We start from the raw sequence: 15,996 nt of genomic DNA, 5'->3' as shown, positions 1-15,996 counted from the left end.
CATACACATTCAGTCCATTGCAATGGCAATGCCTTTCTCCAGGATGGGAACACAGAAAAAGGATCAATTTTGGGCTGGGTGTATAAGGGGGTGGCTAATGTTGAGCTCTGAACATGTGGTATATGAAGTGTCTATGAAACGTCCAAGCGCTGATGTCCAACAATTTCCTCTATTAGCCTGGTGCTCAAAGAAAGAGACATGGGGAGAGATATAAATCTGGAGGTTATCAGAATACGGATGGAAAGCAGGTGAGATCACCCTGGAAAAAGTGCAAAGGGTAAAGGGAGGCCAGGCCTGTACCATGTCTGAAAAACAAAATAAAACAAAAGCAAATGAAATCAACATTCAAGAAGGCAAAAAAAAAAAAAAAAAAATAGGGGATGGGGGAGTCCACCAAAAAAAAAAAAAAAAAAAAAAAGAAAAAAAAGTGAGAAGGAGTGGCTAACGAGGTAGAAGAGACAGCAGGGACTGTGTGGGAGAAAAGGAGCCCAGAAGGATAAAGTTTCAGCAAGCAGGAGAGCTCAGCTGCCTTGACTGCTGTCACATTACAAAGAGAGAAAGTGAGACAGGAACTGGTTTCAGGAGATTGTGGCGACAGGAGGGTGGAGGAGTAGATGACCAAAACTAGACTCCAGTCTTCTTCTAGTTGCTAATGGGCACATAGTATTGTGTAAATCTTTACATAAGTCAGAGAAAAGTCAGCTTCATGCATCTTCCTTGTCAATGAGTGCTTTAATAACTTTTTTTATTCCAGATGATTTTTGTACACTGAAATCATTCAATCCTAATACGCTAGCTGGCATTTTACTTTCATTTCTGAAGGCCATTCAATTCTAAGTTTACAGTCTGATTTTGTTGTTGTTGTTGTTGTTGTTGTTGTTGTTGTTGTTTGTTGTTGTTGTTGTTGCTGTCTTGGGCCGCTTCCGCGGCATATGGAGGTTCCCAGGCTAGGGGTTGAATCGGAGCTGTAGCCACCGGCCTACACCAGAGCCACAGCAACGCGGGATCCGAGCCGCGTCTGCAACCTACACCACAGCTCAAGGCAACGCCGGATCGTTAACCCACTGAGCAAGGGCAGGGACCGAACCCGTGACCTCATGGTTCCTAGTCGGATTCGTTAACCACTGCGCCACGACGGGAACTCCTCTGATTTTTTTTTTTAACTCAGTGATGATATCCTTGATGAAAGCAGTGTAATTTTATTTATTTATTTATTTAGTCTTTTTGCCTTTTCTAGGGCCGCTTCCTTCGGCATATGGAGGTTCCCAGGCTAGGGGTCTTATCGGAGCTGTAGCTGCTGCCCTACACCAGAGCCACAGCAACGCCAGATCCCAGCCTCGTCTGCGACGCACACCACAGCTCACAGCAATGCCGGGTCCTTAATCCACTGAGCAAGGCCAGGGATCAAACCCACAACCTCATGGTTCCTAGTCAGATTCGTTAACCACTGTGCCACAACGGGAACTCGGAAAGCAGTGTAATTTTAAAATACTAAGAGAGTTTTGTTTTTTTTATACAGGTGCTCTCCAACAAACGAAGCAAAGAGAGAGCAGGTAAGTCTTTCTGATGAAGTCTGTTTTACTGTTTGTTTATAAAAGTTGTTTGAAGAGCCTTGCCTAGTCACTGTGGGTTTAAGCACAACACAAATCTTGCTGAAAAAAATGATAGTCATAGTATAATGTTAAATCAAAGTATATCCTTATCTTGAGACTGGTCAGTTCACTTAGTTTTCTCCTTGTTCTCATGCAGCCATACCGTGGGTTAATTCCCGTTTTGTATAGTTAGTTCCATACAGAAAGACATTTTCTTTGCAGAACCAGACCTGTTGTGATCATTTTGCTCCATATATAAATATCAAATCATTATGTTACACACATGAAACTACTATACTGTGATATATGAACCATATCTCAAAAATTTTAATGAAATAAAAAAAGACATTCCTTTGCATAACCAGACTTTACCTTGAAATATATGTTATAAAGTAGTAACCAAATAAAAGATTACACCTGTACCAAAACAACTGTTCAGTAGGTGAGTCCTCTTGACAATAAAAAACGGTAGCAATGTGTATTTGTAATTACACAAATTTCTGTATTTGGAAATACTCTGCATAAATGAAAATGTTTTGCATCTTAATTTTTTGAATTTTTTATGTCAATAACTACAAAAAAATTTCCCTGAACCCCTACTTCTTACCAACAGTTTATGAGTTGTTGTTTTATTCCAGTAGTTATTTATTTGAACTGTCATTGTGGACACATCATTCTGAATCTCCTCATTTGTCCTTGCTTCATATGGTCATTGAAATGCTTCTTATACAAGGAGGGAAATCACTTCAGAAACTGTGTGTGATTCCACTATGCACAGTCTTCACATGTTGAAGACAATGTGTTCCTGGAAAAGTTCAATGAAAATATTAAAACTTCTTTTCTCTGAATTAATATCTTTAAAGCCTTTTTTGAAGTAATCTTGTCAAATAATGCCACAAAAAGTAATACTGTAATGCTGTTCCTGTCTTCATTGGTAACTATATTGTTTTCGTTTTTGAAGCCCTCTTTTTCTTTAATCTGCGGGCGAACACTTTTAGATCCTTGTTCAGAAACTCAAGATCTCGGCTTCAGTTCAAATTATCACCAGCATTAGGTCTCTGGGATACAGACAACTGCTGTTCTATTTCTCGGGGAGATTCATAAGGAGACTTTTACCCTGGATCACCAGGCAAAGTGAGCAGCTGGAACTGCCTCATAAACATGTCTTTGGGAGTGTGCTGGACCCACCAGCTGTACCAAAATCACCAAACAGAAACTTCCGAAATGTTTGTAGCATCGAGCATGGACAACTTTGTCCATATCCACTTTTATATTTGATAGTTTAACAGTATATAACCATCAACCACCTGACACCTAAGTGAAAAATAAGCATAGCTCTCTTTAAAAATCATATGAAAGTGTCCTAATTATAAATTGTGCCATAAGTAGAACCCTCTTTGCTTCATCCCTCTTGTTGAAATTCAAACCAGAGCTCAAGGAGTTGATCTTGCATTTACGTCAGCGGCAAAGACTATGCTTCACTGTTTGCTCCAGAAATGACCAAATGAGGGATTTACACAAATAAGCATCATGTGAAGGTTTTAATTAGAATGTGACAGATTTATTTTCTTTTTATCGTAAGCAAATCCAACTTGTTATAGTTAAAGGATATTTTCCATCATATGAAAGCTACCATCAAGAGAGCAAATAAGAAACAACTGCTGTTAACTCCTGGCAGAATTGACAAGTACTTTTTTCACAAATCTCCCATGAGGAAATTCTGCTTTGATGGCTCTGATCCAGTGTAAAAGTATCAGATTGGATGTGGAGCTTATCTGCAGGTATTCAGGTATCATGCAGTGGGGGTTCAGTCTACCAGAGACTCAATTTTTAGCTGCTTATCTACTCTGCCAGCTAGTGTTTCATCTTGACAGAAAAAGAAATGAATAGGCAAGCAGGCCAGCAGAAACTAGAAAAGAGTCAAATCAATTTTCACATAAATATTTATGGAAAACACTCTGGGAGTAGGAAATATCGGTGAAGGATGTCTGAGAACAATTTTTCTGCACATGTAAATCAGACGAGAATTTTTGAAGCCTAATTCAAATTTCCATGCAAATGTAAAACAGTCCATAAGGTTGGGTTTTTCAATCACAACTTTCCTCTCTCTCTCTCTCTTTAAAATCTCGTATTTCAAATTAAGTTATTTTCACAATTTAAATTTTTCATGGTCATTCCTTCCCGTTGTTTGTAAAATGTGACGTTAGCTCCCTCATTTTTGGCTTCTCATCGTTGCTTCTTGACTGGAGTGTTTAAGAGCTTCTCTCTCTATGTTTGACCAAAGATGTAATAAGAAGGTCAGACAGAAGAAGCTCCTCGATATTTAGGGATGTAAAGTGTAACCTGACGTAGAAAAAGGATGTACTATGACCCACTCTCATTGTTTGCCCTTGTAAGGTGATTCCTGAGGATTCTTGTGTGTTATAATGGCCTCTGACCCACATTTTCCTCTGGCTTCAGTCCCTGGAGAGGGATAAGTAGGGAACCCGACAGCAGTCTCGAGCAGAAAAGCCGAGGCCCAGTGAGGTGGTCCATAGGCCAGTCGATGTTGTTACCTTAACTACTAGATTAAGAGAAGATGACACTCAGTGATTCTCTCTTTAAAAGAGTTTAAATTGTCTGCCAGGACCAATATATTTCAGCTTAATGGTATAAAAAACATCATTTGTATGGTAGCAGCAGAGTAAATTCTCTGAGTTGATGCCTAGCATACTGTGACCTTTGTGAGATAAAAAGTCAAAATAGAAATGATTGGTACGTATGACTTCCCTAATGGAATAAAAATTAATTCATTTTGCCAAGGGGAAGAGGGAGGGAGTGGGGTGGATTGGGAGCTTGGGGTTAATAGATGCAAACTATTGCCTTTGGAATGGATTAGCAATGAGATCCTGCTGTGTAGCCCTGGAAACTATATCTAGTCACTTATGATGGAGCATGATAATGTGAGAAAATAGAATGTGTACATGTATGTGTAACTGCGTCACCATGCTGTACAGTAGGAAGAAAAAGTTGTTTTGGGAAATAATTAAAAAAAAAGATTGTAGTTACTGGTTAAATGATAAATAAATAAATAAATATAAGAAAAATTAAAAAGAAATTTAAAAAGTAAAAAATAAAAATTATCTCTATTGAAAATCAAAAAAAGTGAATATGAATGTTCATAAATATATACATACTTTAAAAACTAATCCTTATGGCTATAGTTGATTTAATCTGCCTTAAATTTAGTTTCTCATGGTACAGATTTTTCCTTTCTTCAAATTTGTATATAGGAGACCAAAGCCAAATTCCAGCATTGCTCACTACCAAGAGTATCTGAATAGTGCACTGATAGATTGTTCTTTGCATACCATGTATATTTCACTTCCAGAGTATTAAAAAAATTCTTTCATTTAGAAAATGACTTTGAAAACCTAAAGAAAATTAGATCACATCTGAAGAAATCACTGACTTTTTTTTTTTCTTTAGTAATCTCACTGGGGCAACAGGGACAGCTCCTCTAAGCAGAGTTTCATGGCCACAACTCTTCCTCCTTCCTGCGAGCACTGTAATGCTTTCTGCTCTCTCAGCTTCGTTGTGCTACGGCATTTTGTCAGGCCAGTTATCAAGAATACGAAGGCTCTGTTGTGAAAAGACCTTTGCAAGTATTAGAGATACAGAGTTTGCAGGGAGTCAAAAGTGCGGCCAAGCCCAAGCCCAATGATTATGAATGAAAGCGAATGTTATGGAATGTACACATTCTTCCATTTCACTGGAATTGAATTGTAGTGACAAATGCCAAGATTGAGCAATTCTTGGTGCCCCTCACCAATTCCAATTCCAATTGGAAATTAAAACTTTACTTTAGTTCATAGAGTGTGAAACATCTTCTCTGTCCCTGGCACTGTGCAAATGGATATTAACAACACAAAGATAAATAAGATAAAAATATCCCTCCAAGAAACTTACCCAACTTAAATCTTCTCTCCTAAGATTTTTCCAGTGAAACTAGAGCTTTTCCATAAACGTATGACTAGCAGAATTTACAATAATTTAATAAATTTTTGAACTGTTATTTCCTATGGCTATGTAAACAGAAGCAAATACCATTCTGTGGCAATATGCCCACACGACGCCAAGGGAAAGCATTGGAGTGTGCCAAGAGGAAACTATTTTATTTTATATTAATTTCTACGAAGCTCTATCATGAAATTCAAGTGCCACATAAAGCTTACGAGCTATGTAAACCTAGTCCACATTCTTTCCCTCCATGTTTGAGTCGCACCCACTATTCTGAATACTTAGTCACAGCCCTTACAGGCTGCCAACCTAAATCCAGATGGGGAAAGAGAGTGGTTTTTATCCACCATTTTCTACCTCTTGCAGCTGGCACTCAAAATCTTCTCCAAGGCGTTGATTCCCAAATGTCTATCAGAGAACCCCGAATGGCAGGGAAATTGCCAAACCAGCAAATATGATGTGTTTTACTTGAAGAAGGCAGATGACTTTGCATTGCTATTCCCTCTACTTGAAATGCTTGTCTCCACCTCTTAGTATGGCTGTCTTCTTCATCATCTGGCTCAAACCCACCCGCTTTTAAAACCCTTCTGTGCCCACTCTATCTGAAGAAATTTGCCCTTCCTCCCCGCTAATTTCTACCTCTGTTTCCTTCACAGCACTGTCAGAGTTTAATTCCTTCCTCCCTCCCTTCTTTCCTTCCTCCCCTCCCTCCCTCCTTCCTTCCTCTCCTCCCCCTTCCTCTTCCCATCCCCCTTCCCCTTCTTCCTCTTCTTTTTCTTCCTCCTCTTTCTCTCTTCCCTCCTTCCTTCCTCTCCATTAGACTAGAAGGTCCATGTCTTATTTATTGTTTTATCCCTTGTACCTAGCAGACTCCAGCTTACCTGGCAGGTACTCAAAAACATTTGTTCCCTGGAAGAATTCCTGAATAATTTTTATATAAATATAATTATATGCCATACAGAAAAAAATTTGTATAGAGCAGGAAGACCATTACATATATCCAGTGACTTTGTAACCGTCTTGGCACACTGCTTAAGTCTGGGTATTAGGGGAAGGTAGAGGATCAGTGTTTATTGAGTACCTACTATGTGCCGGATTATGATAGATTCTTTATGAATATTCACTCCTTCAAGCCTCAAAAAACCCTATGGCATAGGAGGTATTGTCCTCACTTTTTACATATAAAAGTAAGGGTTAATGAAGTTAAATTGCTCGATGAGTGGCTGAGTTGGAATTTAAATTCGGACTATTTGATTTTTAAGCTCATGTACTTTTCACTAAACAAATACTCCCCAAGGAATATACTGGGGGTGGGAGTGGCAGGGAGTTGCTATGCATTTGTCCATTTATAAACCTCAGCCACTATGTTTTATGTATTCATAGGTTTGAGTTATTGAGTAGGCATTATGATTCATTACATAACACAAAGAAGGGAAAGACAGCTCACATTTAGTGGGGAAGAGAATAAACAATACATAAAGTGATCAAAACACATGGGTATTTTCTATTATATTTATGTAATTTACAGTATAAATATGGCAAACATATGGGCAGGATCTTTAAAATCAAGGAAAAATTACTGTTTGCAAATACTTAAGTGAAACTTTATTTAAATGCTCCCTCATAAACAGTAATCCTTTATTTTTAAAAATGAGTTCTGAAGTCCAGAATTAAAGCAAGAGGCTTCATCTTGGGGTTGCTGTTGTTGCTTCTAGAGTAGAGAGAGCCCGACTTGAGCAAACCCTAAATGATGGAAGACAAACCAGCACCTGGTTTCTTCCCTTTTGGTCTTCTGGGAAATTAGGCAGGTTTTTCTAGAGGGGGAGAGACCTTGAAAAGATGAGATCATGATCAGAAAGCAGGGAAGCAGAAAAAAGCAATTATACCTCTTGGTAGCTCATTTGTTGGCAACAGGGAAAGAATATTCTCTTGTTAAGAGAATCCTCCTTTGATATAATCAATAATGTCTTTAGTCAGAAACACTGAAGCATTAATCCATTTCATTTGCAGTACTGTTATTGCAAATAATAGACCTTAGCTGAAAAACATCCTTTTCATTCTATGTTCTTTTGCTTCTATGTTCTATGATCTGAAAGGAAAATATAAAAAATTTTCTATGCAATAACAGCATGATTTTATCTTCTTATTTGCTATCTAAAATAAAAAAAAATTGGTCTCTACTTTTTTGCACGTTAGTTCCTTAAACAGTGTAAATTTAATGTTGAAAATAAAGTATTTAATATTGAGGTTCTACAGTATAGCCACATCTTGTAAATAGGCTTGAGACTAACAATGATTAGATTTATTAGTCTTGAAACTGCAATCTCTGTAAATAGTGCATTAAAGAAAATACCAACATTAAAAGGCAACTATAATTTCTGCTTTTGAAATTGCCTTTTACAAGTATGTTATGTTCAAATATATAATCTTGAAAGCATCATTCACACATCATTATTTTCCTTGCAATTTTATTATAAATAAATATAGTCCCATGGAAAATTTTAAATCATATTGACTACAGTATTACTACAGATGAATAACCTTGATGTGTATTTATCTCTAGCAACTAATTCAGTCTTTAGAAATACTGGTAGGTCTAAATGATTTCTTGTAGGCTCCAGTTGTTTTGTGAAACTGCCCCTTCCCCTCGACAGCCCTGAAATCATTCAGTTGAAAAATGTGGAACCTTTTATGAGACATTGTCGTAATCCAAAGTGCTGAGCATATGCTTTAAAAGAGAATATTTTGCCCCACATAATTTTTTACAGAAATTAATCATTGAATATGATTCAATTATATCCCACTAATTTATATGTATTTCTTTTGTTAACATCCTCCTCTAAAAAAGGAACAATTCCAAACCCATATTCAAATATTGGCAGCATCACTAAGAGCTGGCAAGTAATTGTGGTTCCTCTCACTCAGCATCAGTACCTTCCACCCTGAAAACAAGACATTACCTCTTCTCCTTTGTTGGCCAGCACCTTAATCTCCCCTATTGTTCATGGAGCACACTGCTCTCTCATTTCTCAGACATGAAGACAAGATGTTCCCTGACCTCCTCACCTGGTAAATTCCTCCTCACATTCAAGAGGCAGATCACAAGCTAATCCTCTGTTGAATTTTCCCTTAATCCCCCAGGCCGACCAAAACAGGCACACCACACGTTATGAGCCTCCCTGTCGTGGCTCCTATAAACTCTGTAACTTCGACTGTGGTGTCCTGAGAGCAGCTACTAGGATTTATTATTCTTTGCATCCTTGGTACCAGCATATAGATTCTTGATAAGTTTTTATCAAATGAAAGAATGAATGAAACAATTGTTCATTTTACATTTGTAACAACCCTGTGAGGTAAGCAATATGGTTATTATTTGATTTTACAGAAACATTAATAGACATTAAGTGATTGGTTAAAGTTTATGTATCTGTTGACTGGTAGACAAGACTAAGATTGAAACTTTAGTGAAATAACTTTTCTAGCGCACTAAGTATTATGTTGTTTGTTGTTTTTCTTTTGTTCTTCTATTTTTTCCCCCATGATTTGATTTTAAGTTTGGTCATTTGAAAAGACACGTGGTCCACAACAGTACTGTCTAGTAGAAATATAATGCAAGCCACAAATGTGAACCAAATACGTCATTTAAAATCTGTAAGCTCCATTTTTAAAAAGGTAAAAGAAAGAGATGAAATTAATTTTAGTATTTTATTTAGCCTGTATCTCCCAAATGTTATTTCAGCATAAAATAAAAATAAGGTTGCCAATGGGGAGGGGGAGGGAGTGGGATGATTTGGGAGCTTGGGGTCAATAGATGCAGACTATTGCCTTTGGAATGGATTAGCAATGAGATCCTGCTGTGTAGCACTAGGAACTATGTCTAGTCGCTTATGATGGAGCATGATAATGAGAGAAAAAAGAATGTATACATGTATGTGTAACTGTATCACCATGCTGTACAGTAGAAAAAAAATAATATATTGGGGAAAAGAATTTTTTGTAAGATGTTCCACTTTTGTAAATTAAGTATTTAAAACCTCAGGAGCATTTCACACTTGACAGCACATCTCAATTCAGATTAGTCACATTTCTAATGTTCGCTAGCCACATGTGGCTGGCTGATGGCCACCATTTTGGATAACACAAATTATAACATCTTTTTACAAGTCACTCTGTGATTTGCTGTTGGATATAGTCTTATGGGGAGCAGTATTAGTGAATCAATTCCAGGTGGTGAGAAAGGGTATATCATTATGGCATAACTAGTGAAAATCAGTAAGATACCAGTGTGAGTTACAGCGTCTTTTCCGCCATCGTTTTGATTTGAGATAGTTGAAGAGATTATTGATTTCCTTAATGGATTTATCAAAAACAACTCCTACTTTCCTTTGCAATCTAAAATATTTTTATCTTTTACATATCTTAATGAAAAACTAAAGAACACTGTTCTTTTTGGAGACAGAACATGTGGTTAGAGAAAGGCTGAAGACTGAATGTAGGCTCCTGTTATTTACAAGTCTCATCATCAAAGGTAGGTTACTGAAGTAACTAAAATTACTGAAATAAGCCTCATTCACTAACCTGTGAACATACATTACAACAAACCTATCGGGTGTAATTATTATGGGGTCATATGAGGTAATAGAAAGTTCTGAGTATGCTACCTGTATGTGATCAATACATGGTGGATATTACTTTCATTATTATTTTTAATGATAATTAGCTCTATACAAAGTTCTCATAATCACCTCCAAGTACAACCTATATTTACTGAGTATCCATATGATGAATGATAAAGCATTTTAATGATGAATACAAGGCCATACACTGCCAAAAGAAGGAGAAATCAAGATGCTCTAACTTTTAAGATACAAAAGTTCATTCTTTATGTGTTATCTTGGATAAGTCACATTCTGTTTCCTCAGATATAAAGTGTGAAAAGTGTTTTGTTTTAATAATAGATGTACTGTGACCACATAATATAACAATTCTTTCATAAAATGTTTTATAACAAATAAGTACCCTCTTCTTACTACTCTGAAAGAAAATGTATAGATGGAAGATATGCAATTTCAAAAACCAATGTAGTACCTTAAGTATAATAAATAAAAGGAAAGTAATTTACAATTAAATGATTGTGTATTTGATATATAATGTTCAGCTTGATTACATTAGAAGACAGAATGAAGTAGTCTGATGCTTATAGTGAGTAGTTTTGAATTTAAAAAGAAGTAAGAATATGAGAAGACACTTGGTAGAAGAGTTATAAGAAAATGAAGGAGTGTAAGTAAGGGTGGAATTAGAATAAAACCAATGTTGAAATGAATAACAACAGACAGGCTTGTGTGTGTGATAAAAGGCAGAAGAAAATAACCTTAGTTACGGTAAAGATTAGATGCCAAGATAAATTGTCAACTCTTATGTAGAGAAAATGAGAAACTTTGATTTCTTGCAAATGAGCTGAGCTTTATTCATGTATGGTGTCACAATAATTAATTCCTTGTGTTATAACGTGGGACAGAGAACCAAAAACCTATTTCCTGTCTTGAAATTCCACCACATGGCAATGCATGCAGTCAGGCTTGTATTTAAAAAGACATTGGAGATCATTTCCTAACATGGGAAACAGAAAATGAGTGTGGATTAGAAAAAGAAGCTTTACTACAAGAAACTACAGAGAAATTGTGTAATCGATGTGTGGGAATGGTATTGAAAAACCTAGCTAACTGAAAAATAGATGCTTTAAACACAGATGGTGATATTTAACATTTTAAAATAAGACTAAATGATACTAAATATTAGTCTTCCCACAATTTACATGGTAGTTTCATTGCTGGAAAAATCGGTGTGTGTTAAAACCATGTGAAAACTACTTTCTGTTTGTATGTAAAATGGAATTAAGGTCTAGTCTCAGAGAAGTTCAGATGATAACTTCTGTGGCAGAAGATTTGGAAATCATGTAGAATGCAGAACAGTTACTCAGTGGGCATGCCTGTCCCATGGTTTTCAGGATAGTCACAGAATTCTAGTAGAAGTTCCTAATTGTTGCAATGAACAAAAATGTACTCCCTCATTTTTCCCCAAGTGCACTCTTCTAGGAGGTATAAGATCTCCAGTGAGATTCATGGGCGTAGAGAGAAAGCACACCCTTGCACTGAGTCTTTCCACACATAGGTACTAACCTTCCAGCATGACCCAAGGTTGGGATCCCTAGAAAGGGACTAAGTATGCATTTGCAACTTGTTTCTTAACTGCCTGATGACCATGGTGGCATGCCAGTTCTAACAGCCCCCAGTCACTTCAGATGGTTGCTGGACATTCTGCTTCTTAGAGGCCTTGAAAGAATCTCTTCCCAAGTATGAGACAGGCAACGTTTCACACTGCTAATCAAAAAAGCACCACTGAATAAATGAGTATACAGTGCAAACCCACTATTCCATTTGAATAATTACATATATATGGTTTTCCTTTGACTGAGCTCTTTCATCAAGTGAGATGCAATTTTTGTTCATCTTTTGAGAATTTCAATGAGTTTTAAAACTTCTATTATCTATTCTTAGCTCCAGAAAGCCCATCAAAATCAATCTTTCATTTGATAACAATCAGCAGCTCAAATTAACAAACTCTCAGAATTGGATAGTATTTTAATTCATCTATAAAAGTCATGTTTTAATTGTGGAAGCAAATCAATCTCTCTTCTAAAAAATTCACTAAAGGAAAACTTGTCAGACTGTGTCTATTTTGAGTAATATTGCATGGTTTCTCAAAGGCACAACTGAGTTATGTAATAACATATAAGATGAATTTAGATTTTTACATGTCACTACTGCTTATGGCCTTTTTTGGTAAGCAAGTCCATGTTCCCTATCACCTATAGGATAAAATCCAGAAAACCGGTCTGGCAATCAAAATTCTGAAGCAGTCTAACTGCTGTTTACTCCCACAGACCTCCCACACTGTCAGACACACCTCAACTCAATCCCTCTTCTGGCTGTTTATATTTCTCTCCTAAGAGACATCACTCAGGCTATACCCAGGAGCTTCTAGTTCTGCAATTGAACCCCTTCCTGTTCATATAATCACTTCACTTTCAAAATCAATTTTTTCTTAAGTACAAAGCAGGAGGCCTTAAATGAGTTAACATACATAGAATGCTTAGCGCAGACCCTGGCACACAGGAGGTCCTCCAAAACTGTGAGTTTTTCTCACGTCCCTTTTAAGGTCTGATTTGACCCCTAGCCTAGGAACCTACATGTGCTGCAGGTGCAGCCATAAAAAGAAAAAGAGAAATGCAAGAAACCATAAGAGAATACTATGAATGATTATATGTCAACAAACTTGACAACCTAGAAGAAATGGACAACTTTCTAGAAACATACATACAACCAAATCTGAATCAAGAAGAAATAGATCATTTTAATAGACTGATCACTAGAGATGAAATTGAATATGTAACTTAAAAGCCAAAGTCCAGGACCAGATGGCGTCACAGGCAAATTCTACTAATCATACAAAGAAGAACTTGAACATATCCTTCTAAAACTTTTCCAAAAGATTGAAGAAGGAGTAACACTCTCAAAGACATTCTGTGAAGCCACCATTACCCTAATACCAAAACTAGACAAAGATACCCCTGAAAAAGAAAATTATAGCCTAATGTCTTTGATGAACATAGATGCAAAAATTCTCAACAAGATTTTAACCAACTAAATCCAACAACAAATAAAAAAGATTATACACCACAACCAAGTGGGATTCATTCCAAGTTCACAAGGATGGTTGAACATCCTCAAGTCAATCTGTGTCATACACCACATTAATAAAAGAAAAGTAAAAAACCGCTTGATGATCTCAATAGAAACAAAAAAAGCATCTGACAAAATTTGACATCCATCCATGATAAAAACTCTTACCAAAGTGGGTATAAAGAGAAATATCTCAACATAATAAAAGCCATTTATGACAAACCACAGCCAATATAATGCTCAATAGAGAAGAGCCGAAACCTTCCCCCTAAAATCTGGAACAAGACAAGTTGGAAGTCCTAGGCACGGCATTCAGACAAACAAAAAGCAGTAATAATAAAAAATATCCAAGTTGGAAGAGAAGAGGTAAAATGCAGAGGATACGTTACTATATATAGAAAAACTTAAGGACTCCACACAGAAACTACTCGATCTGATAAGTGAATTCAGCAAAGTAGCAAGATACACAATAAACATTCAGAAATCAGTTGCATTTCTGTATACTAATAATGAAATATTAGGAAATGAAATTAAAACACAATGCCTTTTAAAATCACAAGAAAACTAAGATTAAATCTGACCAAGGAGATGAAAGACATATGTCTAGAACTATAAAACATTAGTCAAGGAAATTAAAGAAGGCACAAAGAAATGGAAAGAGAGCCCATGCTGCTGGATTGGAAGAATTAATATTGTTAAAATGGCCATACTACCCAAAACAATTTTATTCAATTCCTATGAAAGTACCCATGACGTTTTTCATGAAACTAGAACAAATGATACAAAAATTTATATGGAACCATAAAAGGCCCAGAGTTTCTGAAACAATCCTGAGGGGAGGAAGAAAAAAAAAAAAAAAAAACAAGCATAAGCCATAACTCTCCCAGACTTCAGACAATATTGCAAAGCCACTGTAATTAAGACAATGTGGTACTGGTACAAAAACAGACATACAGACCAGATGGAACAGAATAGAAAGCCCAGAAATAAACCCAGACACAGTCAATCTTCAACAAAGGAGGTAAGAATATAAAATGCAAAAAAAGACAGTCTCTTCAGTAAGTGGCACTAGGAAAACTAGACACTGCAGGTAAATCAATGAAACTAGAACACACCATGCATAAAAGTAAATTCAAAATAGGTTAAAGACTTAAACACAAGACATGACATCATAAGACTCCTAGAAGAAAATACAGGCAAAAGATTCTCTGACATAAACTGTACAAGTGTTTTCTTAGGTCAGTCTCCCAAGGCAACAGAAATAAAAATGAACAAATGAGACCTAATCAAACTCACAAGCTTTCACACAGCAAAGGAAACCATTAAACACACACACATACACCACAAAAAGACAACCTGCAAAATAGGAGAAAAAAACAGTTGCAAACAGTGCAACTGACAAGAGCCTAATCTCTAAATCATACCAACAAAACATACAACTCAACAGTAAAAAAAACAAACAACCCAATTGAAAAATGGGCAGAAGACCTAAATAGACACTTCTCCAAAGAAGACATATGGATGGCCAACAGATACATAAAAAAATGCACATCGCTCATTATTAGAGAAACACAAATTGAAACTACAGTGAGGTACCACCTCACTCAGGTTAGATGCCCATCATTAATAAGTCTATAAATAACAAATGCCGGCGAGAGTGTGGAGAAAAGGGAACCCTCCTACACTGTTGGAGGGAATATAAATTGGTACAACTGCTATGGAAAACAGTATGGCAGTTCCTCAGAAAACTAAGTATAGAACTACCATATGATCCAACAATCCCACTGCTGGGCATATATTCAGACAAAACTATAATTCCAAAAGATACATTCACTCCTATCTTCATTGTAGCACTATTCACAATAGCCAAGACATGGAAACAACTTAAATGTTCACTGACAGATGAAAGGATTAAGAAGAGGTGGTGCATATACACAATGGAATATAACTCAGCTATAAAAAAGAACAAAATAATGTCATTTGCAGCAACACAGATGCAACTAGAGATTCTCGTACTAAGTGAAGAAAGTCAGAAAGAGACAGACAAATACCATATGATATCACTTATATGTGGAATCTAAAATATAGAACCTAGTTAGAAAACAGAAACAGACTTGGAAACATAGAGAACAAGATTTGGGGTTGCCAAGGGGAGGGGGGAAGGAGCTAGATGGACTGGAATTTTGAGTTTAGTAGGTACAAACTGTTACATTTAGGATGAATAAGCAATGAGGTCCTGCTATATAGCACAGGGAACTATAGCCAATCTCTTGAGATAGACCATGGTGAAAGATAATTGAAGATAATATAAGAAATGAAATATATATACTGCAATGTGTCACATTTCTGTACAGCAGAAATTGGCACAACTTTGCAAATCAACTATAATTTAAAATATAAAATATATATTCTTGTATACAAGCCCTTATCAGATATATTCTTTGCAAATATTTTCTCCCATTCTGTGAGATGTCTTTTCACTTTCTTGATGCTATTATTTGAAATATAAAGTTTTTAAACTTTGATGAAATCCAATTTATCTATTTTCTTCTTTTGTTACTTTTATGCTTATGTTGCTTATGTCTAAGAATGTTTTGCTTAACCTAACTCAAGTTCATGAAAATTTACTTCTATGTTTTCTTCTAAAGGTCTTGTGGTGTTAG

The 15,996-nt window shown here is 36.3% G+C and overlaps 1 protein-coding gene across 13 annotated transcripts in view; it reads left to right on the top strand.

The window, feature by feature from the left end:
• Positions 1–15,996, top strand: part of STARD13 (StAR related lipid transfer domain containing 13) — a 512,485-nt gene that overhangs the window by 206,152 nt on the left and 290,337 nt on the right. For all 13 annotated transcript variants that reach the window (XM_084981472.1, XM_084981466.1, XM_084981483.1 and 10 more), the window contains one exon: positions 1,520–1,553. In XM_084981472.1, the coding sequence (XP_084837598.1) occupies positions 1,520–1,553 (34 nt within the window). The remainder of the gene's footprint in view (positions 1–1,519; positions 1,554–15,996) is intronic.

Source organism: Sus scrofa, chromosome 11 (assembly GCF_054392235.1).
Source record: "Sus scrofa isolate SSC_HxYL_T2T_F1_AM1 chromosome 11, Sscrofa_HxYL_maternal_Yorkshire_Landrace_v2.0, whole genome shotgun sequence".
Classification (NCBI taxonomy): Eukaryota; Metazoa; Chordata; class Mammalia; order Artiodactyla; family Suidae; genus Sus; species Sus scrofa.
Note: the sequence above shows the minus strand (reverse complement) of the source record. Positions and strands in the feature narration are given on the sequence as shown.